This window comes from Pocillopora damicornis, chromosome 8 (assembly GCF_964200805.1).
Source record: "Pocillopora damicornis chromosome 8, jaPocDami1.2, whole genome shotgun sequence".
NCBI classification, from domain to species: domain Eukaryota; kingdom Metazoa; phylum Cnidaria; class Anthozoa; order Scleractinia; family Pocilloporidae; genus Pocillopora; species Pocillopora damicornis.
Genome location: NC_142677.1, coordinates 19,970,613 through 19,996,338, shown reverse-complemented (window position 1 = coordinate 19,996,338; position 25,726 = coordinate 19,970,613). Strand labels below are relative to the sequence as shown.

General features: G+C 38.3%; 5 protein-coding genes and 1 long non-coding RNA gene across 7 annotated transcripts; 5 read left to right on the top strand and 1 right to left on the bottom strand.

Annotated features, from left to right (window-relative positions):
• The first annotated feature begins 224 nt into the window (after window positions 1–224).
• On the top strand, window positions 225–4,538 carry LOC113683218 (collagen alpha-6(VI) chain-like). 2 transcript variants are annotated; one of them, XM_089213756.1, is made up of 6 exons: window positions 225–269; window positions 627–1,169; window positions 1,719–1,766; window positions 1,906–2,442; window positions 3,133–3,186; window positions 3,758–4,538. In XM_089213756.1, the coding sequence occupies exons 1-6, from the start codon at window positions 248–250 to the stop codon at window positions 4,396–4,398; spliced, it is 1,845 nt and encodes a 614-aa protein (XP_089069882.1). In that variant the 5' UTR covers window positions 225–247; the 3' UTR covers window positions 4,399–4,538. The 2 variants fall into 2 exon arrangements, with proteins under 2 accessions (XP_089069882.1, XP_089069883.1); XM_089213757.1 differs by lacking the exon at window positions 1,719–1,766.
• On the bottom strand, window positions 261–7,949 carry LOC149041765 (uncharacterized). The gene is made up of 3 exons (XR_016188899.1): window positions 7,715–7,949; window positions 854–968; window positions 261–436 (listed from the first exon to the last, which is right to left on the bottom strand). It is a non-coding gene; the product is annotated as an uncharacterized LOC149041765 (long non-coding RNA).
• Window positions 4,693–6,924, top strand: LOC113683222 (uncharacterized). The gene is made up of 5 exons (XM_027200437.2): window positions 4,693–4,759; window positions 4,962–4,988; window positions 5,278–5,472; window positions 5,925–6,054; window positions 6,488–6,924. Exons 3-5 carry the CDS (start codon window positions 5,295–5,297, stop codon window positions 6,657–6,659), a joined length of 480 nt encoding a protein of 159 aa, XP_027056238.2. The 5' UTR covers window positions 4,693–4,759; window positions 4,962–4,988; window positions 5,278–5,294; the 3' UTR covers window positions 6,660–6,924.
• Window positions 7,950–8,020: 71 nt separating the features above from the next.
• Window positions 8,021–11,922, top strand: LOC113683223 (uncharacterized). The gene is made up of 8 exons (XM_027200438.2): window positions 8,021–8,338; window positions 9,049–9,396; window positions 9,798–9,824; window positions 10,008–10,034; window positions 10,174–10,188; window positions 10,409–10,771; window positions 11,096–11,225; window positions 11,373–11,922. Exons 1-8 carry the CDS (start codon window positions 8,254–8,256, stop codon window positions 11,659–11,661), a joined length of 1,284 nt encoding a protein of 427 aa, XP_027056239.2. The 5' UTR covers window positions 8,021–8,253; the 3' UTR covers window positions 11,662–11,922.
• Window positions 11,923–13,411: 1,489 nt separating this feature from the next.
• Window positions 13,412–15,241, top strand: LOC113683226 (uncharacterized). The gene is made up of 4 exons (XM_027200440.2): window positions 13,412–13,602; window positions 13,870–14,040; window positions 14,435–14,564; window positions 14,904–15,241. Exons 1-4 carry the CDS (start codon window positions 13,515–13,517, stop codon window positions 14,956–14,958), a joined length of 444 nt encoding a protein of 147 aa, XP_027056241.2. The 5' UTR covers window positions 13,412–13,514; the 3' UTR covers window positions 14,959–15,241.
• A 437-nt stretch (window positions 15,242–15,678) lies between these two features.
• LOC113683221 (uncharacterized) lies at window positions 15,679–22,921 on the top strand. Its single transcript, XM_089180926.1, has 8 exons — window positions 15,679–15,988; window positions 16,924–17,169; window positions 17,609–18,148; window positions 18,891–19,064; window positions 19,346–20,038; window positions 20,521–21,522; window positions 21,952–22,081; window positions 22,347–22,921. Exons 1-8 carry the CDS (start codon window positions 15,856–15,858, stop codon window positions 22,489–22,491), a joined length of 3,063 nt encoding a protein of 1,020 aa, XP_089037052.1. The 5' UTR covers window positions 15,679–15,855; the 3' UTR covers window positions 22,492–22,921.
• The last annotated feature ends 2,805 nt before the right edge of the window (window positions 22,922–25,726 follow it).

Sequence of the window (25,726 nt, the reverse complement as noted above, 5' to 3'; positions counted from 1 at the left end):
GTCATTACTGTTTTAGAGTAACTACTTTAAACATCGCTTCCACCTCGTTTTCTTAGTCTGAGAACCCGAGAACGAGTTTGTTACGCCTTCCGTTTGCGATCAAAGTAAATGACTCAGATGGGTATATATTTTTGAGAGGGGTTTCCTTGGACCTTAATTATAGTGTTTAAGTGTTGTATCCTTATTTTCATTGAACAGTCAATTTTTGCTTTCTATCACAGCGCAAAGACAAACTCCCACACTGCGGATGACCCCACATGGAAAAGGAAGTAAGGTTCTTTATTTGTCGAACTGGAAAATATATTTTACATGGAAACTGTAGCGTTTTTTTATGCATCGTTATGAGAAAATTAGAAATATATATCTTAAGGAGTTCAGTTTACATTGTTTTCTCTCCCTCCTCGCCTTCCTGGTTAATTTTCACGGGTACAAACATCTGAGAAAGAATTGTGAAGGAATTAGGCATGAAAGATGTTAGCTTTACGCAAGTTTCTCAAGCTTAAATGTACATATTACATTTAAATGATAGAAAATCGCTGTGGATCACATTTAGAACATAAGTATTTTATGATGACATACATATGGATAAAATGTGAATAAATTGATTTAAGTCTTTTATCTTATAGATGCTATTGATCTGGTCATTCTGATTGATGGAAGTGCCAACACTAAACTTGAGGATTTCAACCAAATAAAAGAAATTACTAAAGCTATCTATTACAAATTCGGCGTGTCTCTTAATGGAACTCATGTTGCAGTGGTCGTATATTCTGAAGTGACACAGATCGTTTTCAGTTTGAAGAAGCATTACGATCCCCAAGGTATGGACAACGATATAAACACTGCTCCTTACCTCTCTGGACTAGGTATGATGGGGAGTGCTCTAAGAGACGTGAAAACGCACATATTTGATGTTTATTCTCGACCAAATGTTCCTAAAGTGTTGATCTCTGTATTGACGGGAGCGCCTGCAGACGAAATTGAAAGATACATCAATGAGTTGAAAATGTCTTGCGTCTTGTTATTTGCTTTGGGACTCACTTCCAATTACAGTCCCCAGATTTTGGATCTTGCATCCAGTGAGCCTCATTTTGAATATATACTGACCAGCGAAACTTTTCCAGAAGCTAATTCAGTGGCACAGAAAATGGCTGCCAAAATAAAGAAGGGTAAGTTTCTCATTAGGCCCAGTTTCCAGCCGTGTGTTTCGGTACAAAGGAATGCGAGCGGGCCGGACGCTAACAGCTAGAAACTGAAATTGGCTTCGAAACACGTGGCTTCTTATTGGCTAAATAAGTGAAAACTGATCTTCCTTTAATGTATTAAAAATATTTAAAGTTATGGCTTTTCTTTTGTATTTAAAATTCTTCAACGATTTTCTTGACATGGTGATGACCTATGAAAAAGTAATAGTCAAAACGATGTGACTGCCTAGGTCACGCCTTAAAATAAGTGGTACATGAGTCAGTATTGCCGCAAAACGTTATTGTTGCCCAATACTTACGTTGATTACATTTGAACTAGGTTGAAATTTTTATTTTCTTAAATCTTATAATAGGAAATAGGCGGGAATGCATCTATTTCAATGACCAACCCTTAACATCGAAAGCCGCAAAAATAGCGTTTCATCTACAGTAGCTTAAAAATATCAATGCCGAGAATGTATTAGTAGTCAAAAGCGAAGAGCTTTCATATCAACAACTACGTTGCCTCTACAGTTGTCTCGATACAAAAGTCCCGCTCTGAACTTTGTGTGCAGCCAGGAGGTGAGTGCAATAATTTGAACACGACTGAACAAACCAATAATCAAACAAGACAAGACATACATGTGCAGCCGTGTGCAACGCACCATTTTCCTAACATCGAACACCTTTTCAATAGTTTATGAATCTCATTTGTTTTCAGATTCAAGACTGGATTTTGTGCTCTTAATAGGCAACTGTGGGAATAACTCCAAAGAATATTTTCCTCGACGTTTGGATTTCGCGAGAAATTTAATGCACTCTTTGACGGTGAATCCTCGAAGCGTACGCACTGCTCTCATATCAGTTTCTAATGGAGCTGAAATAGTTCAAGGTTTGAAAGCACAACCATACAACCCCGTCGCAGTGTCTTCAGCTTCTCACTTGTCTGGCGGACTCTGTACTTTTGGGCAAGGAATGGAAATAGCGCTTGCTTTGTTTAGGAACAGCGGAATAAGGGGTATTCCCCAAGTGCTGATCACTTTGTTGGATGGGAAATCTGATGATGATGTTTCGAAGCCTGCAATTGAGATTAGCAAAGCAGGTGTCCTAATGTATGCAGTTGGGTCCAAGAACAAAGTCAGTGAATTCGTTGCCTCCAACATTACCAGTGACCCCACTAAAGAATTTTTTATACCAGATCCAGGCATTCTACCTATTGAAACAATGAAGCAGGCAGTTGTGGATAAACTAGAAAGAGGTTTGATAAATGGAGCGGTTTATTTTCAGCCACCCAATTTAATCAATATACCAGAATTTTTGCCAATTCTTAATTCATGACAAATCAAAAGTTATGGTCCAGCATATTAGAAAATACAAAGGGGAAAACGCAATCAAGGGCATGGTGGACAATTCTAGGCATAGCAACTACAAGGCGGCTATTCTGAGTTAATAAAGAAAGCCCAAAGTAGCATATCAATAGACAAAATGTTAATAACCTCTTGCAAAAAACTTAAGCTTTCATACTCAGTGCCAACCATGACCCTTTTGTAGATTATAGGTCTACAAGGGTTAGAATCATATTCTAAGAAATCGAGCAGCTGAACTCTTTGGGTAATCAAATCCTGAGCTGATAAAAATCGCCTTTTGAAAACATATTGTAGGTTTGCAACGACGTGACTTGTTCGTTCATTTTATAATTTTAAATACGATTTTGGCATGCAATTGCCTTTGGTAGAAGTTCAGGTGCAAATCAGCCTTTGGTAGGCTTTTGTAGCATTTTGAATAGAAAACCAATAAAACCAACGAGTGTACGTTTCGCCGCTAATATTACAGATCTATAATTTTTTAGCTAAAGCAACTAAATGTCGCAAGAATAAGCATTCTGCGCAGTGATGATAAGAACACAACGTCTAAAAATTAAGATTTTCGTTTTCTTTGTTTATTGAAGATATTGAAATTGGAAAAAGACTTGTTTGTCCTGTGAGAGAATGTAGTAATAATGGTAAGTTTGCCTTCTGATGATTTTACACGTACTTTCAGAGCGGGTGTTTTTGTTTGAGTTATACGATGTGGTACCTTAGTCACCTTGAAAATTAGATTTACACAAATAGAGGGTTTAATAAGTTCCCCGTTCATCTTCTGCGTTTAACTTCTCAATGTCCCTCTTGTTTGCTTTGTATTCTCCAGCAGAATATTCAGAGATTTCAATCGCGAGTGCTTTTTAGTGGTTAATAAGGAAGTTTTACAGGCCCAATTCAAAATGCCGTGGAGAACCTCCTTGTAAAAGTAAAATCGCAAACAAAATGAAGTATCGCTGTCTTTTTTGACAACATTACCCGGCACCTGCTATATGATAGAGCTTTGTTTATTTTGTTTTGTTTTTGTTCCGTTTCTTCTTTTTTTTGTTTGTTGTAGTTTTTTTTGCACTTCTTTGTAGTTGTTGTTTCTTTTGGTGGAAAATTTTAAATTTTATTTTTTTGTTTATCAATCTACATCATCTTTATTCATAAATAGTTGGTCTTTTTTTGACCTATTCAAATAATTTTCATACTTTTGCCTTCTACTCTTTACAGAGACGAAGCCTTCATCAAAGTTAAAGCCACAACCTCAATCACAAAACGCAACAAAATCTCGTCAACCCCTTGCAGCTAAGATAGGACCAGTTGATTTGGTTTTCTTAGTCGAAGGCAGTGATATGGTTAATGAGACATTATTCAGGGTAATGCTCGACATTGTAAAAGACGTCTATAGTCGCTTTCCAGTCTCCTTGAATGAAACACACGTGGCCGTAGTCGTTTACGGCTCCAACACCCAAATAGTGTTCAATCTCAAAAACTACTTCAATGCTAGCGAAATGAACAAAGTTTTAGTGTCAATTCCAAAGCCCTATGGCGCTGCTTTTTCGGGAAAAGCTCTGAAGGCTGTGAGAACGAAGGTTTTTGATGGAGCTGGAAGAACGAATGAATCTGGTGTATCGCGTGTTCTCCTACACATTACGTGTGGTAAGTCAGCTGATGACGTAGTTGGGCCAGCTAAAGTTCTTAAAGAAGCAAAGGTCAAAATAGTTGCAGCCGGCGCATGTCCTGAGGCTAATAAAATGGAGCTTTGCAACATTGGAAGTCCTCCGGTATGTAATAACTCTGTGCTTATCAATACACTCAAGCCACCGAATATTCCTGGGAAAGAGCTGGCCAATAAACTGAAGCAAGGTTAGAGAAAAGTTAGAGATGAATTTTTGTGCTCTCCATATGTTATAGAAGGCATTCTATTTACGTACGCTACAAAATTAAGTCTAGATAGATTGGTCGACTCATAATTGAGAACGTAAGCTAGTTCACGCAAAAGTGGTAGATAAGTAGAGATAGGGATAATCAAATGGAACAAAAGCCCCAAACTGTGCCCAACCTATGACATTTATGAAGACATATTGGCTGTTTGATAGCTTTTGATGCCGCACACACGTTAATTGAGATCAATAGCACTAGCGCGTGCAGCCGATCGAAAGGACTCTGAATTTAATACTGTTTCTTTATCTATAGATATTCCTATTAAAAATACCACGGAAAAAAAACCAGGTAAGACTACTTGAATTACGTGGGAGAGGCCACTTGAAATTCGAAGAAATGACCCTCTTCCTACCCCCCTTCCGCCAATACCCTTTCATTTCCTTTAACTCGTAACATTTAGATTCACTTTCAACATCACAGTGCTGGTTTTGTTACCTTACTTTCGAAAAAAAACTGGAAATACTTCCTAATCTTATGCATGCACTTGCAGGTCAAAATGTTTCTGAACCTTCAACTGGTGAGTATAAAAATCAAGAATCTAACTTGCCACTTTTTATGAAAAACAAAATTGAGTCAATTGGTAAAAATATTTTCAATGACAATGATAAACGTTGGGCCCAAAGGAGAGAACTTAGTATTGCGTCTTGTGTCGGTATTGGTCTTTTTGTTTTGATCTTCCTTTTCTTGGACTTAAACGAAGAACGAAGCATACATGTCATTTCATACATATTTCACCTTTTCATTCTCTCGATCGATTAAGACTAAGTTATGACAGGGAGAGACTTAACTTCTCGAATCTACATTAGGTACTCTTGTGCCAAACATGTTTTGGAATAATGGACCAAGTGAAGCCGTTCTTCCATTGGTTCCTTCTCTCGTCCCAGTTCATCCTCAAGCGCTTAGTCCAGCCCCTAACATTTGGAACTATGAAATACAAATGCAACGGAATCCTGTGCCCCCAGATCCATACACTGTTCCTGGCAGTTCCTATCAATACAGTAGTGAGTCATCCACTTGATGTTAAGCAGTTAACGCAAGCACCGCGTCAGGGTAGTAACGCTCTCTTCCTCAGCACCGTTGAATTTCATAAGTTACATAACCCTCTTGAAGGCAGTGCTCTCGTGGTATGCATTATTGCCCCAAGCTAGATATAAAGACGATGTATTTTGGCACGAAAAAACTAAATTTCTCATACCTTGTGAAGTCCGCTACAGCTTCTTTCTAAATATTTTCAGTGAATGAGACTCACATATTTTGAACTGTAAAACTCAGTATTTCAAGAGTTCTAAATTTCCACTTGTTCGCGTTTTTTTACACTGTGAGGTAAGTGGAAACGCCAAAGTGATAGGCCACTGACCTTTTCAGTTTCTTTCTTGTGCGTTGAATTTTCTACTACAATTCATGAAATCGTCAGGTTTGCCTGATGAAGTTTATTGCACTCGTTGTTGTTTAGCGCAATGTGAAGATTACGACCCCGCCTGTTCTGGATATACCGTCAACGGGTATTGTGATGGAGATGCGATTGGTTTTAGTAATGACTACTTAATGAAGATGTGCAAAAAGAGTTGCAACTTATGCAAGACGTAAGTTACATACCTTTCACTAAATCCAGTGAACACGATACCACACTCGCACTTTGTTGAAAGATTCTTTCAAGTTTTCTTTACACATATTGATTTTTCCACGCGATCAGATCTTATAATAGGCTTGTTGTGCAACCAAGAGGTAAAACAAGACCCTTAAGGTAATTTATTCGACAACTCCATGACAGCGACATTTCGTTGCAACTGTCCAACAGTTTTTGAGTGATACCTGTCACATATGACTTCCCATAGCTAGCAATCTATGTGGCGTGAGTAACAAAAGTTGAACGTGATTATGTGGAAATGTTTAGTCGGCACACGATTTAATTTCTTAATGTTGACGCCATGTGTAAAGTCAAATATAATTCATTTGGCTATTTTGTTCTTTTTCGATCACCGAGGAAATGTTTAGTTGAAACTTTTAATTTCCTAGAGAGCAAGATTATACATCGGGAGGAATATGGATAAAGAGGGACGAAATTCCAAAACGAACTGATAATATACAAAGGAAGAAGGCCGCAAATTCAGAAAATCCAAAAGAAAGAACTAAAAGAGGAAGAAGGAGAGAGAAGAAGAAGCAGGAAAATGTCAAACCAGTGACGTGATGTTCCCATACACTAAGCTACCTCCTCATAATGGAGACGGTTCAGTCAAACCTGAATAACAGTTACATTGTGAGCTCTAAATTAAACCGTTTAAATATGGGGAAAGACAAATACACCGGTTATACTTATGTAGCCCTAAGTTACGACAAATACCCTTTCTAGGCGATCTTGGTGCTCAATGAACTTATTTGTAGATTTGTATTTTGACGTTGAATTGATCTATGATAATATTTTGGTTAAAATATATAATTCCCCTCGTAGCATCAGCGTTTTCTCAAATTTTCTTACATTATGAGAAAATTACCGAAATTCGTCGATGTGATGCGATCTTACGAGCGAGAGCATCCCGATGATTTTGCTGTGATACTATATCAAATTTGAACAAGTTTTTCGACGTCATCATCAGAGTAAAATAAAACTCAACGGCAGATCCGTTCTTCGTAACTGCGTAACGCCCACATGACCCTGACTATCCCCCGCGCGTGTTTGTGGAAAAAACAAACGATTCCTGTATGTAGACCCGTGCGTGCATGGACAGAAATAGCCATCTGAAAAAAAATTTTTTTCTGTAGTCTTTTCAGTAGTTTTACAGTTTGTGCCCTTCGTTTTTAGGCAAGAAAGTCTTATTTAATTTTCAAAATTTAGTGGCCATATGATAATGTACATCATGACCCCAATCTAAATGTTTTCCCGTCCTCCCCTCCCACTCAGTCAATAAAGACACGATCATGTTAAGAGAAGGATTTAAGTGGTTTACCGAGTGTCTCACCGAGTGTTGGTCTTTGCAATCTATATTAACCAATGTACAGATAAATCGTTCACCACACAACTCATGTAGACTAGATACAATTGACTTTAAAAAGCTTATATGGCATAATCGACCATAACCTGGCTTTAGTCCCTTTCTTGGAAACTACATTGAAGGAACACAGTGCAATAGCAATTTTAACGTCAATGGCTCGGTCAAGCTTTTCAAATTATGTATCTAACGTTTAAATATTATTTCACCCCTCAACCGTGTAATTAAAAGACGATATCAGTATTTTTGGTCTTACCACGAAATGCTTGATCCCAGTAGACCTGAGGACATTTTTTATCTAAATCGTCAGCTGCTTTATCTCATCTTCTCAGTTTGGTCCCAATCAATGTATGTTACATTGCCGGTTTCAGTACAACTCTGCAACGTCAGAAGAGTTTTTCTTTGGGGCCGTGAGGTAATTTTGGTTATTGTTGAGTGACTTTACCCTCTTTGGCCGAACAAGCGATAAGTTTGAAGTTTTTTGACGACACTTTTGTTTCAAATGACCTGCGCTGGTGTTTAGACGCTGAAGACCTTTGCGACCTGATTTTTTATTTATTTCCATTTTAAGGTGGTCGTTTGTCCTAGAAAAAACACCACCAGCCACTTTTACCTCTGCTTTTCCGAAGTTGTATTTACGGCACTGGAAATACATAGCAAAGTTCACTAACATGTGATATTTCCTGAAGACTGAAACATGCCACAGAGGAATGGGTAAAAGAACATTTACACTCTACAAAGACTTCTATTTAATGTGGCATTTTGTCAGAGAAACCTTCTCAAGTGGGTTTTACCATGTGTCTTCGACTTTTGGAAAATTTTAAAATATTTCTTGTAGCAATCTGCATTCACAATGTTTCGACATTGCGACTGAAATCAGGTTTGTAATCATTTCTTTCGTAGTCAATATTTCTTTTGGCTTTGGCTTTGGCTTTGTTTCAGAGTCATCAATTATTTAGAGTAGAATTGTGCTAAAATTATCAACCGAGGTGCTGATTTATTGTTTTTTTAATCTATTTGTCTTTATGTTAAATGGTACTAATGGTCTTTTCGTTCAAAAATTAACACACTTAAGCCTCAGGAATTGTATTTGTTAATCACATATTAAATTTCCTCGAGTGGCCTCGTTTCCTACCAACATAGAAATCTGCAGAGGAGCAACATAAATTTCTCTTTATTATTTTCGTAATTAAATTTACTCTTAGACTGGAAGTCCATTGCTTTGTAAGTATCAACCATTTATTCTTAAGGAGGTTTATGTCACATAGATCGACCAGCCGAGCTGCGTGCTAAATAAGTCAAAATCCAGCGTTCCTAAAATAGGTGGACTGGGACACTTGACAATTAGTAAGTGGAAAAAAAGACAGTGACAATTCTGAAGGAAATAATACTGATATGTTTGCAGTTTATATGCTTCACGATAAGCATAAAAAAATGATACTAGTAAAGGGTAGAATTCCGTAGAAGCATTACTTTCAAACCGTGCTTATTGATCATGTTTGATTGGTTTCGCACCGCGATAAAAAATAACAATAAACCCTCAGGTGTGAAAACGTGCAATAAAGTATTTCACCTTATTTTTTACTCTAGAGAAACATTCAGTTGAAGCTAAAGACCACAATGCATCGCGTCGTTACAACGTGAAAGATTTCTACAACAGCTCATTGGCGTCCAGGCGAAGCACATACCGCATTAACATGCCAATGAAAGTGGCAAAACTTATACTACCTCAAATCACGAATAAAAACCAAGAGACCATCATTAGAATATATCCTGATAAATCAGCCAAGGCGCAAAGTGGAAATGGAAGCAACTACTTGTTAAGCCTCAGTTATAAAAAGCTAAATGACATGGGTGCTCCAAACAAACTCCAAGCTGGAAGGCGTGCCTGTTATTACGGCGAACGCCCTGGATGTTGCTCGGTTTGTTGTCCCGGATGTGAGTGATTAACAAGCTTTTTTGAGGTTGTGCATGATATCGAAAGCGTATATCCATGTTTACACAAATATTATGGGCTGCTTAGTACCACATGATGGAACACTTAAGATCGCCTCCCGATCACTTCGAACAAGTGAAATGCTTTCATAACTCTTGAATTAAGACCAACAGAGGTATGATATCTGAATCAGCTATTTATCTATTTGTATCGGTTGTGGTTTCAATGTTATACATGCCACTAGAGATCCGTTTAAGGCTAAGAACCACCTTTATCTAGCTTCGCCAAGAAAAGGAACGATAAAATTGAAAAATATATCATTATTTTACCTTAGCATTGGATAAGATGTCCATTGGCGTGTAATACAAGTTATAACACACGTGTCTTTGTCATTTCTTTTCAGCAATGTGTGGTCCATCCACAATACCAGGTAATCTCATTTAATCTTAATTACCGTGCATTGAATGAAAGCCCCAAATTCAAATATTCGTGAAGGCTATACTTTCAGTATGCAAGTCATCAAAAAACGAAAAAAAAAATGCACGTCCGTCAAGATCCTGTCGCAGATCAGATTAATGCAAATGTCTATCCTAAGTCCAATTTTTTTTCCTAGGATCATGCATCTGCTGTCCTCGGCCAAGTAAGTGTCATGGCTTATAGAATAAAATTTTTCCTCTCAAATTGTCTTTGCTGAAACTTTATTCGATTGCAATAATATCAGACTCAAATGTTACTCATATTCTAATTCACTTTCTTTTCTTTTTATATCGCATAACAAGTTTGTCCACGACCGCGTAAGTACTTTGTAGCCTTTATTTAGATGAGGAGTTGGCGAAATAGCACTTCACATCGAAAAGTATACCTCTATTACTACCTCCAGTATTAGAAATTTACATCTTACCATATAATTCTGTTTAGGGATTTGTTATTCATATGTTTAGGGATTTGTTATCCATATGTTTAGGGATTTGTTATCTATAGTCCAGTTTCTTATTGAAATCTTAACGATTCCAGCCTGCTGTTGCTGCTGTTGCTGTTCCAGTCCACCTCCGCCACCACCCCCTCCCCCAAAGAAACCTCCACCTCCCCCTTGCCCTATGGTATGTGTACCATGTAACCCTTGCCCTAGGCCCCCATGCCGTCCAATATGTATTCCACGTCCATGCCACTCGCCGTGCCGTATACCCGCACCACCAGTACATGCACCAATCTTAGGACCCTGTGTGCCAGCCCCGCCGGCTATGGGACCGTGCCATCCTCCGTGTTTTCCTGAAAGGCAACCCTTGGTGCCTGCTTCGCTCCACCCAGCCCCTCCAATCATATCTAACAGGCCAATAGTGGTGGATCATCCATTAAAAGGCCCCCCTATATTCATAGGTAATTTACTGACAGTTTTATGTTTATTATATCAAATGACAAAGAAGCCATTACTAGCATTTAGGAAGTATTTTAAATAACTTTGCGAAAAAGTTTTTCTACTGAGATAGATATGCATAGAATAAGATGATTGAATATCATTGCCAAACAGCTTTGTAAAACTTGTGTATCAACAATTGACAATTTGGTAAAACTACCACAAATGAATGCATTTTATTTAGCACGGTATCAATTTTTTCTCTTCACTAAGATTTTGCTTTTTCTCTCATTATTATCCTTACCAGCCCGATTATTGTGGCTTTTTTGTTTTCTTTTTTTTAACAGATCAGTGTCGCGACGTTCTACCGGAATGTAGACAATATGCCAAGAGGGGAATGTGTAATCATGCATCGCCTTTTCACACCATTCAACAAATACGAAAAATATGTCCTTTCTCTTGCGGGATTTGTAATAAGTGAGTAAATCATCTTTCCACTCCAAGTATCCTTCCTTTACTGGTTTTTTATGTTCTACGCCTTACCCAATATTCACTGCTCCTTAAACGTATACTCTAAAGACATCACCGAAAGCTAAACATCTGTTCCCGATTATTCTGTTTCAGTTACGACGAGAATGCGGCACTTCTTCGAAGGCAGACACCTTCTGGACTCCATGTGAGGCCTGCAATGCGTGCGAAACTGAACAGAGCCTTAGTACAAATCATTCGAAATAGGGATCTCGAGGGAAATTCAACACTCGAGTCTCAACATGTTAAAAGCAACTCTAAAGAAGAACAAGTTGGAGTAAAGAAAAGTCATCAGGCCTTGGGTCGTGTGATTCAGTCAGAGAAGCCTACTGAAGGAGACGAACTGAATAGTGGATCGGGCGAACCATTCGATAAATTGAAATGATTCACACGAAACAGTTCTACTTTTACGAAAGATGGGGAGGCTTAAATTGCCCGACGAATAGCTATTTTGTAGGATAGCCGTGATACATGCACAGCCACAAATGGCAACAAAAAGGGAAAAGTGACGATAAGTTTAGGATAATTTAGCTTTGAATAATTTAAATGGCGAAAAGCTAAGTTTGATGGATATATTTTTATTTCTAAAGAAACGAGCGTAAAAAAAATTGTTGCATAATTCCAAATAAATTTTAGAATTTTGTGAGATTGTTTTAATTTCACATTGATTATTGTAGAGAAAATAAGTTCCGTGTTTACACTACACAACCAATCAGAAAATCCTCGTTACACTCTACGTGGTGGACGAAGATTACCTGGTTTTGTGATAATTTTCTCCATCTAACGATGCAATCCGACCTTTAACCTTACGATACTACGGAGTTATAGTTCAGTTTATGAACAGGCAGTCGAGCTGCAAGTTAAGATGTTGCAGAAACGAAGCTTGAAACAACTAAGGCTTTGACCGGATTCCCGCCGGCGCCTCTAAGGTACTAGTTGAGCTCTCCTTCCAAATAAGCCAAATCTCAAATACATCTGCAATGTTGGACTCGATTGCAATCATCCAAGCGACGAGAGTCTAGTATCCTAGAAATGAAGGACTACTCAAAGGCCTGAACCAAAATTAAAGAGATTTAAGGGGAATCGTCATTATTACGAATTCTGTTAACCCTTTTGCAAGCTGAAATCAGTAAGCGTATTCACAAATTGTTCTTTAAATGCCCCTGTGATATTGACAAAGAGAATTTGTCTAACAATCAAGAGAAACTCCAGGTGGCAATCATTCCATCTATTTTCATGACCTTAACGTTTGATCCAGCGGTGCCACTGTAAGAAGAAGTTCGATTCTAGTCACTGCCTAGGACTTAAAGGAACCTCGATCACCGACTAATTAATTCCATAAGCATTTTTCCTTTCTTCTTTGTTTTATTTAATAAATACACTGAATAAAAAAGTAGTAGAGACAGAGACTCAGGGTGAACAATCATGTGATTGTTAAAGCGTAGCAACACAGTCATTAAAGCAATGTGGCTTGGACATGAAGCAAATTTCATAAAATTCCAAAAATAAAAAGCGCATGGAAATGACTGGAGCACATATTTTTGGACAAGTTTCCTTCGCAACCGATCTAAAAATTGAACCTTACCAGACATCTTTAATCTAACCTACATCAATACACGATCGAACACTTTGTTTGTAACCAGCCTTGATTATGAACAAACTTTCTTTCGAGTACGGTGTCACAGTCCGTTGAAACTGGAATTAGTCAGGAAAGTGCAAATATAACCTTTTTAGTGTAAAATATTGAAATTGCACTTGTTTTAATCATTTTAGCAATGAAAGAGGTAGTAAAGCTGATCAAAGGTCGTATCACCAGGCTGGAAAGCGATTAGATCAGATATCACATTATGGTTGGTTTGTTAGCGGGTGGTTTTGTTATCTTACTCATTAGGACATACACCACTGATAATTATTATCTAGGACTTCAAGTGATATGTCAGTAAAGTTTTCTGTATGTTTATTTTTTCCATATGCTATTGTTTCAGGTTAACAACCATCTTGCTTATTAGCAAATGAAGATTTGTAAAACTGATAATATTGCTGGTATAAAACTTCATTCGCCCTATTTACTCCCCATGTCAATCATCGGGATATTCAACGGTGAATGGCTGCACCCCAGACAAACAAAACCCCCTGTCGTAAACCACTTAGAAGGGAAGCAATTGACTTAGGGAGGCTATCGATTATTCATTGTAGTCTCGACTGGAAACGACTTAATGCTGGCTCGCCGCTATAATAATGATCGCCCGTTTTGGACTATTTCTCTACTTATCATTCGTTGTCATACCATTAGTCTTCGTGACTCGTCCGAGAAACCATCACTCGGGTAAAGTACATCAGTCGTCATTTTATTTTTAAGTCTTTTCTGCTAGGTTATAGATTCACAAATGAATCTTTCAGTTCATGTAATCCGCAAACGGGTTAAATGGTGTCGTATTTTGCTCGTAATACGATCAATGTATAAAGGCTTAATCCATATCAGCCATACCTTATACATGAACTGATTTGGTGGTTATCCCATTATTATTTGGTGCTACGATTTGTCTTATTCATAAGGGCCACTCTTCATTTTTGATTAAACTAATCATTACAGCCCTCAAGAGGCTCGACAGCCATTACAAAGAGGACGATGGCGATAAAGCTGCTCGAGCAAAGTTACTTTGGGATCTCATTTTAACAAGAACCAAAGTCAGACACAAAGAGAGCAGGCAGCCTCGTCCTTTGCGAAAGAGTTTGCAGGTTTACACTGTTCCGCTTAAAGTTGGTAAGGCTATATCTGTACCTTTTAAAAGTGCTGTTAGATGCTTATTTTATTATTTGCTGCTTTTAATGAATTTTGATGTTATGTAGCTTAGGTAAAACATTTAGGAATGGACTGATATTTCCTGTAAATTGGGAATCTGGTGGCAAAGAAAACTAAACTTTTTAGCTTTTTGAATACCTTGATCTTGACTACAGACAAGCGAGCGATTTATCCCCCTCCCCTTTCAACCCTTAAAAATGGATCATGAGGTGATGCAAAGCCCCTTGTTTCCCTCCATGAAGCAATTACCGTGTATCCTTTCCCACGAATCAATGGGGAGTTAGCATGAATTTCCTAATTCATTCACAGAACCAAAATCATTGTCTGAATATACTCTACAAATCCTTATTTGCAGGTCTTTGCAAAGACCAGCATCCATTATGTGGCTCCTACGCGTTAAACGGACTTTGTGATTGGCCTGGACTCTTCCAAGACCTCCGCGACATCCATGAGACATGCGCACTTTCATGTGGATACTGCAAAAAGTACGTCTGAACTTTTATTTTAAGCTTCTAAGTAATAAACAGCAAACAGTCTCTTTAGCCTAGCCTAGCCTGCAAACAACATCGCTCGATGGTGTATAGTTAGGCATAGCCAGGTTCCCTTATATGGTTTAAGAATTGATTTTGGTTTTTATGGATGAGTGATGCTATTATCATTGTCATTCTTATTACTATTATAAGTATATTTACCATAATCACTATCGTTAACATGATCATCATTAATGGTATTGTCATCAACAACAATATCATTAGTACTGTTCCAATTAGCTCAATTGAGTATGTTTTCAGTATTTGTTTAATTTTTTTATTGTTTAATTTTAGGAACGTACGAAATGGGGAGGTAGATTTTGTTGGAGGCAACTGGAATAATCAATGATCCCTTTGTGGTTCGGGTTTTTTTCCTTAGACTAGAAACACAATGTAAGGGCTGAACGACGTCTACTATGGCCGAGCCAATCGGATTGATATGTTTTAATCTTAGCACCATAAACCTAGGAGGGGTTTCTTGAGACTCCAGTAATGGTTATCCTAACTGTGTGACCAAAGACAGCTCAGGCAATCTTGGTAGTATCTAATTTTTCCTCATTGTCCACATTGTAGTTAATGTTCATCGAGGGAGAGAGAGAGAGAGAGAGAGAGAGAGAGAGAGAGAGAGAGAGAGAGAGAGAGAGAGAGAGAGAGAGAGAGAGAGAGAGAGAAATAAAAATCGCTAAGATCGACATCATTTACCTAGGACTTAGTAACTTGTTTTGACTTCTTCAAAGCGCTTGATCTCATCAAGCGTTTAATACGTTGTGGTAAAGATAAGTATGAAATTAAACGAGAAATAAAAGTAGCATTTTTAACAAAGAAGCTTTTACACTGTCTTTCCAAAAGAAATAAAAAGAGGAAAAAAGAAGTAGGAATTATCTTTTGAGTTCTGGGAAAGTGATACATTGTACCTATGATGTCTGACCAACGTTTATTCTGGTATATTAATGTGTAGGTTATGTTATTGAAGAATAAAGGAGTTTTAAAATTGGCGGTAGTTAATAATTGATGAATAACTTTTAAGTGCAGACCACCAGTTGGCTTGAAAAGGGTTTTGTTGGTCTTATATTGAGGTCTGAATTAACGGGTCAAGTGTTCTTTACCTCCCACTTAATTCTTCAACTAGCATAAGTAATTTTGAAGATTGCTTATCGCCGTGGAAATTGAATATAACGTTAAAATGACGATGGCTCACGAGAAACATAATACCTGGTCCATATCGGTGGATTTAAAATGAGTCACTATGGTGAAAAACGTACACATTTTAGATATTTTACTACAAAAGCACTATGTTTCCATTCTATTTTTGGCGTACATTTTTTTGTTGGAAGTTGTAGGCGGGATACCAAGACCACCACAATTTAAGGATACTTCCGGTATGTATATATCTCGATCATTATTTTGGGATCTAGACAGCCCCTAGACTTACATCAAAAGCAGTTACATGACAATTGAGTGATAAGTTATTTTTTCCAAGTAATTTTTGTTGATGCATAACTCAATCAAGCCAATAAATATCCTGGAACTCGATGATTTAATTAATTTTTTTTTTTCGAAACAAATTTAACTTAGTGTTACCGCTAGATCTCTGATCGAAAAACGCCTGAAACTGACAGAATAGATATATTAGTGGATGTGCTTGTGTATTACTGTTTCCTTATTACAGAATAAATTTACTAAGCCTTGAGCGACAAGGAGAAATCTTAAGTACATAAGTTCACTGGGTTATCCTTGCTTAATGATCATTCTTTCAGTTGAAAGCAGTTTCATTAAAATAATCTTAAATTTAAATAAAACTGTTGCAGAGTGAGACCAATGAAGAATATGCGTACCCCTTAGAGCTTCGTCCCACGCTAGTGAGAAATAACAATCTTGATCCATCTCCAGCGACCGAGCACAAACTCTGCCGTCTTAATATTTACGTCGTAATTTCTGGGTCAGCCAAACATTCATTGTATCAGACGTGATCAATTGGAGAAACCAGTTCTTAGAGGGTGCCAAATTCCATTTGTGCAAATTGATTGTGAAAAGTATTAAAGAAAATACGTGATTTTGGGAGAACATGCCAATCTTATTTTTGTTACTGTAAGGATTCATATCATTACAAGATACGTTTATTGTGGCAATGGTATGAAATCAAGTTAATGAGGACAAATAATGGTATTAAGCAAAAAGATTTCTTGAATGGAGGCCTGAAAAGAAGGAGCAAGTGACTGCTTTAAGTCATGGTAGAATAAAAGTATATAATGAATCGAGATGAAGCCGAAGCACAGGAGTTCCTCACTAATATAATGAAATTGATCGTTTTTAGTTTCATCGTCCTTTCATCGTGAACGCAGATGGTTAATTGAAAAGGTACGTCCATTAAACATGACACCATCCAGGGACAGCTTGAAGCACAAAAAATACGTCCAACTTTGGAAAATAAGACAGGCCCTCGCAACTGGAAGACACGAACCCTTTAAAAACTTATCTAAAAGATCCTCAGGTCGGGACTATCTGGAGAGGATCGCGTCATTCATCAAAGAAAAGGAAGATGCATCGTTACGACCAGCTGGTAAGAAAAAAGAGTAATTTCAGTTTAGTTAAACGAGGTGTTGATTACAGTCGAACAGGATAGGGGTATGAGATAGATGATTGTTAAAGTGAGGCAGGGTAGAGGGGAAGATAGTACAATAAGAGTAGAATAAGACTTCAGATATCTGAAGGAACATATTAAAGCAATAGGAGTTCAAAGGTAGAATAATGAGCGGTGAAAAATTCTGATTCTGTTCGTAATAGATGGTTTCTGATCCAGACATTGGAAAGACATTCATTTCTTCTTCTTCTTTCTCCTTTTATTCCATCATCATCTCCGTACACCTCTTCTTCTTTTGATAATCAACTGCCTCGAAGACAGATGAGATTCAAGATGTCGTATTATACGTAAATGATTTTCATTAAGAAAATTATTCAAGGGTCTTTCGTCTTAAAGCCAATTTCTTTAATTATTTCAGGCTCGGCAAAAGTGGTGTTCTTACTAGATGGCTCAGGAAAAATCGGCAATGAGGACCTTAGCTCGTACAGACTGTTTGTGAAAAAGGTGTATAAAAACTTAAACATTCCTACGAGAGGAATTACGTTTGGGCTTCTAGAATGTGGCAGTAGACGTTACACCCAGAGAAACATCCTTCCCAGAAAAATTCAAAATTCCAAAGTACTTGACCTCACACTTGACAAGCTTATCCCCGTAAGTGGAAGTTGCGAGTTGGGAAAGTCTCTTGAGATCTTAAATAAAAATGTTTTCATGAAAATGCCAAGTGGTTCTCCAAAAGCCGTGGTGGTGGTCATGGCTGGAAAATCGGTGGATGACGTTTCTAACGCGGCGAAAGAACTAAGCAGATTAAGTGTGAGAGTCGTAACCATAGGTGTGGGTGGTCAAGCAGATATGAAGCAGTTGGCAACCATTGCTGATTCACCACTCTACGCTTTCAAGGTTCCGGTTATCAAGTATTTGCCAGCAATGTCCGGTACAGTGGTTGGATTTTTAAATGGAGGTACATGCTTGTCTAGAGTAAGGCTAATAGCGAGTAATTTTATTGCCTGCGCTTTAAAAATTGAAATCAAGGAACAAAAGAGAGGATGGAAAAATCTGGGATATATTATTCTTATTGACATGTAACTATTATCAGCGAACTAGAATCTGTGTAATATGTTAAAGTTCACACGGCAACCAGGTTGACAATCAGACATGGTTTGATGCTACTCTGGTTTACAGATTTAATGAATGTAACCAAAGAAGTTACGATTCATAGACCCAAGGTTTTCGACTAGACAGGAGTGTCGAAACGTTGGGTCTATGAATCGTAACTTCTTTGGTTACATTCATTAAATCTGTAAACCAGAGTAGCATCAAACCATGTCTTAGAAACTGTTTGTTCATGATTGACGTTTTCGCTTAAAAAGACCGTAAAATAAAACAGAAAGATAAAAGCTGTGCTGAAAATTGTATACAGTGTCTCCCAAATCTCTTTGGCCATATTGCTCAGGTTATGAATGATACTCAGCAGTTCTCACAAACTAAGAACAAAATGACATATTTCAAAAGTTGTTGTTTTTTTCCTTTCTGTCGAATTTCTGTATTTCCATGAGCTTATCTTTACTAAACTCGTGACTTTTAATACTATCATGAGGTCTTTCTCCAACTCTTTCCATGACCCCTGGCCCTATATTTATACTTATGTATGTACGTACCATTTCCTTTTGAAACATTATTTCCTTATCTGTGTAACTCCACAGTGACCGACTCTAAGACGCTTAATGCAAATGTAGTTGTTTCTGATCCGTCCGTCATTCAAAAGGGAAAACATAGTGGGTATTACAAAGAAGAAAATTCTTTAGATGCCAACGAGATAGAAGAGGCTCCCTACACAGATAACGACTTATTGCAAGGTCTTCCACCAATTCTTGACTAATTGGATGGGGATAAATCAGGTTGGTTTGGTGAAACAGTATTGTAAGTCAGGAAGGAATAGTAGTGGATGAAGATATGAAGAAAGGCTAAGTACTGAATGCCACATAAGTTCACCATAAATTGGAAGGCTTACTTTAACTTCTAGGGCGGTGGAATGAATTTCATGCCCAGGTCCCACTTCATTTTGGTATTAAAACTTTTTATTACTCAGTTATGATATACTTAGTTTGAGTTAAGATGATCAGTTTTACTTATGTTTCCCGTTTTCTTAAAACTAAAGCAATAGATTCTTGGATCTCCGCCTTGGGAGGTGACAGTACACAGCATGATGCCTCGTATCCGGGTCCAGGTGTTCATCCTTCTCAAAGACCATCAACCACAGGAAATCTTGGCACGCGACCCACACGTACTACTTATGAAGTGGGAACAACTCTTGCAGCCGCTCCTCTAAATAATTGGAATGATGAAGGATTTGTATTTAATCCGACTTTAGCTGCAGAAAATCCGCTCCATAATGTCAATAGCATTAATGACAGCCCACAAAATGAGCTCCAAGACTCAGTAAGTCAAGTTCCTATGAACCCATTACCAAATAATAATGGGTCAGCAGGGCAGGCATCGTCTGGTCAAACTGGTGGGAAGGTCACTACTCAAGGGTCTGGCACTAATAGTGCAATGAGCCCGTCAACTGCTTCTACAAATGGATCAGTGCAAGGCGGTGTCAGCCAGGGACAAGGAGCAACGGGTGAAGTTTCAGCTAATGGGGCAGCCAGCCCTCCTACAGCAGCTAATCCTAATCCATCTGGTGGTAATCAAGGAAATGGTATTCCCTCTGAAGGATCACCAAGCAGTAATGGGGCAGGCAGCTCCGTTACCTCAGAAAATCCAAATCAGATGGGTGGAGGCCAGGTGAAAGGAGTTCCAGGAGTAGCCCCAGCTGTTTCCAGTGGCGCAGTCACTCCAGGTACCACAGGTAATCCAAATAAGGCGGGTAGTAACCAAGTATTAGGATCAATTCCCCAAACAACAACTGGCGGTGTAGCGAATCCCAGTAGTTCTGGACCAGGAGGAACAAGAGGGACAGGAGGAACAGGGGGGACAGGAGGAACAGGGGGGACAGGAGGAACAGGAGGGACAGGAGGAACTTCCGGAGGTGCTTCTAGTCCACCAGGTGTTACAAAAATTACAAATAAGAAAATACGTTTTAAAATCCTCTTAAAAATCATAATTCGGAAAATATCTATTTGACTGATGATATTATAAAAATAAACTGAGCTATTTTTAACTTCAAGACGGGTGATTACCTCATTTAAGGTAAATTTTTGCATTTCCCTAACACACAAGAGATTTTGAGACGCAACTCTTGAATATGTAAGATGTAACTCCAAAGCACATGCTACTTATTTCTGTATAACTGATCCTCGTTTGAAACGGATTTTGCATTTGTTACAACAGGTGTGGTGCCAGTTATTCAAACCCCGTTGTTATCTATACCAGTCCTTCCAATTCAAACCATTCCGATCCAAGCACTTCCATCAATACAGACAGCAGGATCAGAAAATTCCCAAAAACTTCAGCCTCAGGCCCCAAATAATACAAACGAACGTGAGGGCAATGGAGAAACCATTCAGACTCCGACCCCAACAACTAGTAGTGCAGCTGCAGCCCCTAACGCAGGCAACCGAGGGGGTAAAAACAGAAAAGGGCCAGAGGCACCCCATAACCCGTCATCGTCTTCAGGAAACCAAAATCCCTCAGGTTCTGCCAACTCTAAACCAGGAAAATCAGGAAATGGTAGCAACCAAGTACCTAGTTCTTCAAAGCCAACGCCTGTGAATAAAAGCTCGGCAAAGTTAGAACCTACGAGCGCGCCGGCAGAAACTTTAGCGAAATCGGGAACCTCTAGAAATCCAAATCCCACCACTCCTCCGTCGAGTACATCCAACAAAGAAGCGCACTCTGGAAAACCTGATGGTTCGAAAAACAAACCAATTTCTACGACCGCAGTTAAGGGTGGTGCGCCTGATGGCAAATCTTCGCCCACAAAACCAAACAATAAAGCGAGCAGTCAGTCACATCAGCAACAACCAATTGTTTTATGTCAAATAGTTTGTGGACCTGGCTGTTGTCCACTCATATCAACAGCAAAACCAACTGTACCGACTACGAAGGAAACAACTACTTTAAAGCCCAAGGAAACAACAAAACCAACAAAAGAGGCTCCCCCTGAGGTGCTGGCAGGCCCACCTATTCCTATACATTATCCTCAGAGACCAGGGTGGTTCCCTCAGAACCTTGCTCCCTTACCCATGCCCCCTAGCTCATTACCATTTGGAACTGATCCTGGATCAGTCTCAATTCATCCTCAATCGAATATGTATATGACTCTTCCACCTGCAACAAGTGCTCCTAAAATCAGCTCATTTCGCAAAACAGACAAACACGACATTTTTGCTGGTAAGAACTAATTCATTTAGAAATAGAATTAAATCACTTTTCATTCTGTTAATAGTTTTTTGCTTTTTGAGTTTTTACTATTGAGATTAATTAGTTATTAATAGTTTAGTTATTAGTTATTAATAGTTAGTAATTATATTCCTTAGTTAAAAAAATTAGCTTTTATTGTTATTCACCACGATGAATAACCACAACCTTTTCTACGCAATTAGTTACTGTTTTGTAGCAAAGATGAAAATTGACGTTGTTTATATCCACACCTACGTCGATTATTCAATCCGTAGATTACAACATTATGTCGCAGCAAATAACGTGAGACAATTCAGGTCCTGCTGTCATTGCAACAATTCGTTAAACGATCCTTTTACACCTACCAGATAAGCAGGTTCATAAATACTTTTGCGGCTAAACGTGTTTGTCCTTGTCCAGGTCAGTGTGAAGATTACCACCCTGACTGTCCTTCTTTTCTCTTGAGTGGCCTGTGTGATCAGCCCAATCCTTTTTTAGAGGTATTTAATGTTCGTGAGGTTTGTATGCGGTCGTGCGGCGTCTGCAACAGGTACGTTTGCATGCAAATAGCGTTTTATTTATTTAATTTTTTCATACTGCAGTTAAAGGTCCCAATCTCGAAGAATCCATTAGGCAGTTATGTCACAAAAATTGCGAGAAAGCTTTGTTTATTCTCTTCACCTATATAATGTTGCTGTTCATGGTATATGAAAACCTGTGAAACAGCCAAGTCTCAGGAATTGAAATATGGCATAGCTCCCTTTTTTTTATATATATTCTTTGTTTATACTTTTTCTTGCGTTGATCTCCCACAGTTTCGTGAAACATGGACAAAAAGATACCTTTGACTTGCACAAAAAAGAAAAGAAGCCAGAGGATATTGGATTTCCCGAGTACAGCAGAAAGTTTCTAAAACGTAACTTACGAGTAATTCATATGCCTGAAGAGCTGCAGCGATAACCGTTACATAGTCTCGAAAGAAAAGCATGTCTATTGTATATAAAATTAGCGTTGTCATTCTTGCTCAAACGACTTTCTTAAACGCACCCCCTGCTATCGTCACATTTCAAAAAAATTTCATATTAATTTATTTATTAAAATAAACATATAAAGATATTCTAAGTTTGCAGGGTAATAAAGCTTTGATAGGCGATGAAGCGATTGTAGAGAGTTAACAGGTTCAAAGGACTATTTACTTCATTTCAATAAATAAAATGTACATGCACACCGGATGTTGGTCGTCGATATCGACTTTGCAGTTGTTTTAGAAGGAGCACAACTATCAATCTCGGCATGGAAATGCAGCTTTATCATAGTTATCGGTCCGTTTATAGGAGTGGTTGTATCTTCAATGTTTAAATTAGCTGTTAATAAAATGAGAATCTCATTATTTGAGTCAATATCATGATTCAACTATCTAACGGGGTTAAAAAAAAACGATCGCTATGAACTGTTAATTGTCTACATTTTGTGAAGTTTATATGAAATAATTCATTTTTTTTTTTTTTTTTTTTTACATTTTATTACATACGGCTTCAATAGATCAGTGCCCCATTCAAGCGATAAGGATAGACAAAGAAAATTCAAAGTATAACGAAAAACTATCTTTTATATTAAGTGATGATTTATTTGTCTACATTTTTATCATGTACGACTTAAATGGATTAATAAGTGACCCATACAAAAGGAAATAGATGTACTCCTGTTTACTCCAAATTGGTGCCACTTGCCACCCAACTTCCATTCCTTTTCCCTTAGTAGCGATAACTTGATACCTATGTACCTATGCCGGTATACTTTGCCATTATTAATTTGTCTATACACCCTGTTACCACTACAACGATTGCAAGAAAACCATTACCCATAGTGAAACAGGAACAAAAAAAAAAGGTGTGGTTCGGTCAGTCACTAATTCACGCTAAAAACAAACAGGCAGGTCATGTTACACTTCTCTAACGCCTCCATATTTTTTTAGTTCATTGTATCCATAGATGCTGGTCAATAATTAACATTCGGAGGAATGTCTTTAATGGCTGAGACTATGTTCTCTCGAATGATTCGAATGGATTTTTTATCGTATGCACTCTTCTTATGTGTTTCGTTTAGCATTGTTATTCCTTCACTTGAGATCAAGCCTAGACAAATTTCTCCGAAATTGGGGAAAGGTATGTGCTGCACGTAATAAAACGCTGCAGATAAAAGAAATTTAGCAGCAATGCATGTTATGAATTTCGGGAAAAAAACACTATGTTTTGAGATATTCTGTCATCTATATGATCAGAAAATTAGTTTTGGAGGACTTTGAAAAACAAATTATGAGGTCACTATTAATGTAGATGTACTTGTACGAAGACTTTGTAAAGCATGGGAATTTGAGCTTGTTGTTTGTCCTGTTACGTTGTCGCTTACCGCGTTCTTGAGCAAGACACTCCTTCTAAAATGGATACCCTCGTAAAAAAATAGTAAAAATTTCAGGGGGTTACATGAGATCTTAGCGCGATGTTGTGAAAACAGGAAACAAGCTCTGGCAGTCAGGCAATAAGCCTTTAGTGGCCAAATACTCAATTCTCTTGGATATTCACATTTTATTTTGACAGACTCTGGGACGTCTCATTTGTTCAGCGTCGAACTCAAGCGTTTGTTAAATTCCAGGTTGAAAAACAAAACTTCAGCTAAAGCTATCGGCTTTCAAAATATCCAACGCGTCCATATGGGAACACTAACGAAGATGATGGTAAAAGCAGGGTATCATGAACAAGGTGGAAGCGCAAGAACTCATCAGCAGATTGCAGAAAATTATAATAATAAAGAAGAGGGATTAAAGATGAACTTCATAGATACATCACAAGAACCAATTGGGGACCAGATGAGAACAAACTTGCTTTCAAATTCGAAGGAATCGTCTCTTCACTCCGACGTTGTTAATGGCGGGGACAAGAAATTACTTGGCCATATAATGGAAGCTACATGGAACCCAGTCATACCAAGAAAAACTGCTTTGCAAAATGAAAAGGCACTTCCTTCAAAAACCAGCAGCACACAAAAACCAAACGGAAATGCACCAGGTAAGATTACTTTAAGGGGACTTTACGTCGTTACATGGTCTGTATTAATCAAAGGCCGTTTGGTATAAACCTGTGCAGAACAGAAGTTAGGCGGAAATCCCTAATAGCACAGGATAAATGTCCTCGGTCAAGTGTACGCCAGTCATCTAAACAATGTATCGTACGATCGCGAATCTGAAAGTTAGAAGTCGTTGATGAAGCAATAGCTGGTACCCTGCTTTGATACTACCTGTATTTTCATTCACAGGGCAAGAAATGAGAGCCGTATTTAAATTTATGCGTCCTTTTCCTTTTCAGTGCCATTAAAGATTCAATTGCTTCCTATCCCAGTGGTTCAAACTCAGAATTTTCCCGCTCATAACATTAAAATTCTCCATTCCTTGTTCGGGACTTTAAGGATGTCAAAAAGCAGTGGTGTCGGAAAGAAACAACCTACTAGAAATCTAGAGCAATTCTCGAGCAACAACTTTCAACAGCCCATCTTGAATACCCCTCATGGCACCGGCAACAGCGACCAATTGAAACTTCATTCTTCAGGAATAACACCGAAAGCTCAGCCGCCCGCGGCAAAGTGTTCTTCCGGGAATTCTACGTGTATTCATCGACTGCATCCGACTTCTCAAATATCTATTCCTTCCTCAAATTCCACGCAGGCTACGAAAAAATCGGAAGACATCGCCCAAAAATTACCACCAAACAATATCAGCTCCAGCACATCCAGATCGCAAGGAAATGACTCTCGATTTGTCCCTTCTGCACATATAACTAAGAATATCCGAGTAGGACAGTTGAACACTCATGATGAAGCTTCGCCTTATGGAGGACGCAATAGGAAAGGATTAGTTTTACAAAAGAAACTTAAAATCAAACCCACATCCGTGACGACTCTGGCCAAAAAGGAAAACATTAGGCAGGGCTCTCGGACGCCCCCAGTAACATTACCAAAAACGGCGAACAAGCCAACAAAAAATCAGAATACGTCATCATTCTTCAGGCTATAGGAAGGCGTTTACGGAAGCAAATATTGCCTCGGGTACGCCAGCTCCAATCTGGGTTCAACAAGGAAGCATGTCTTCCGATGCCCTTATGATGGCCGATCTTCATGGGAAGCATGATTCAGTTACCTCGCC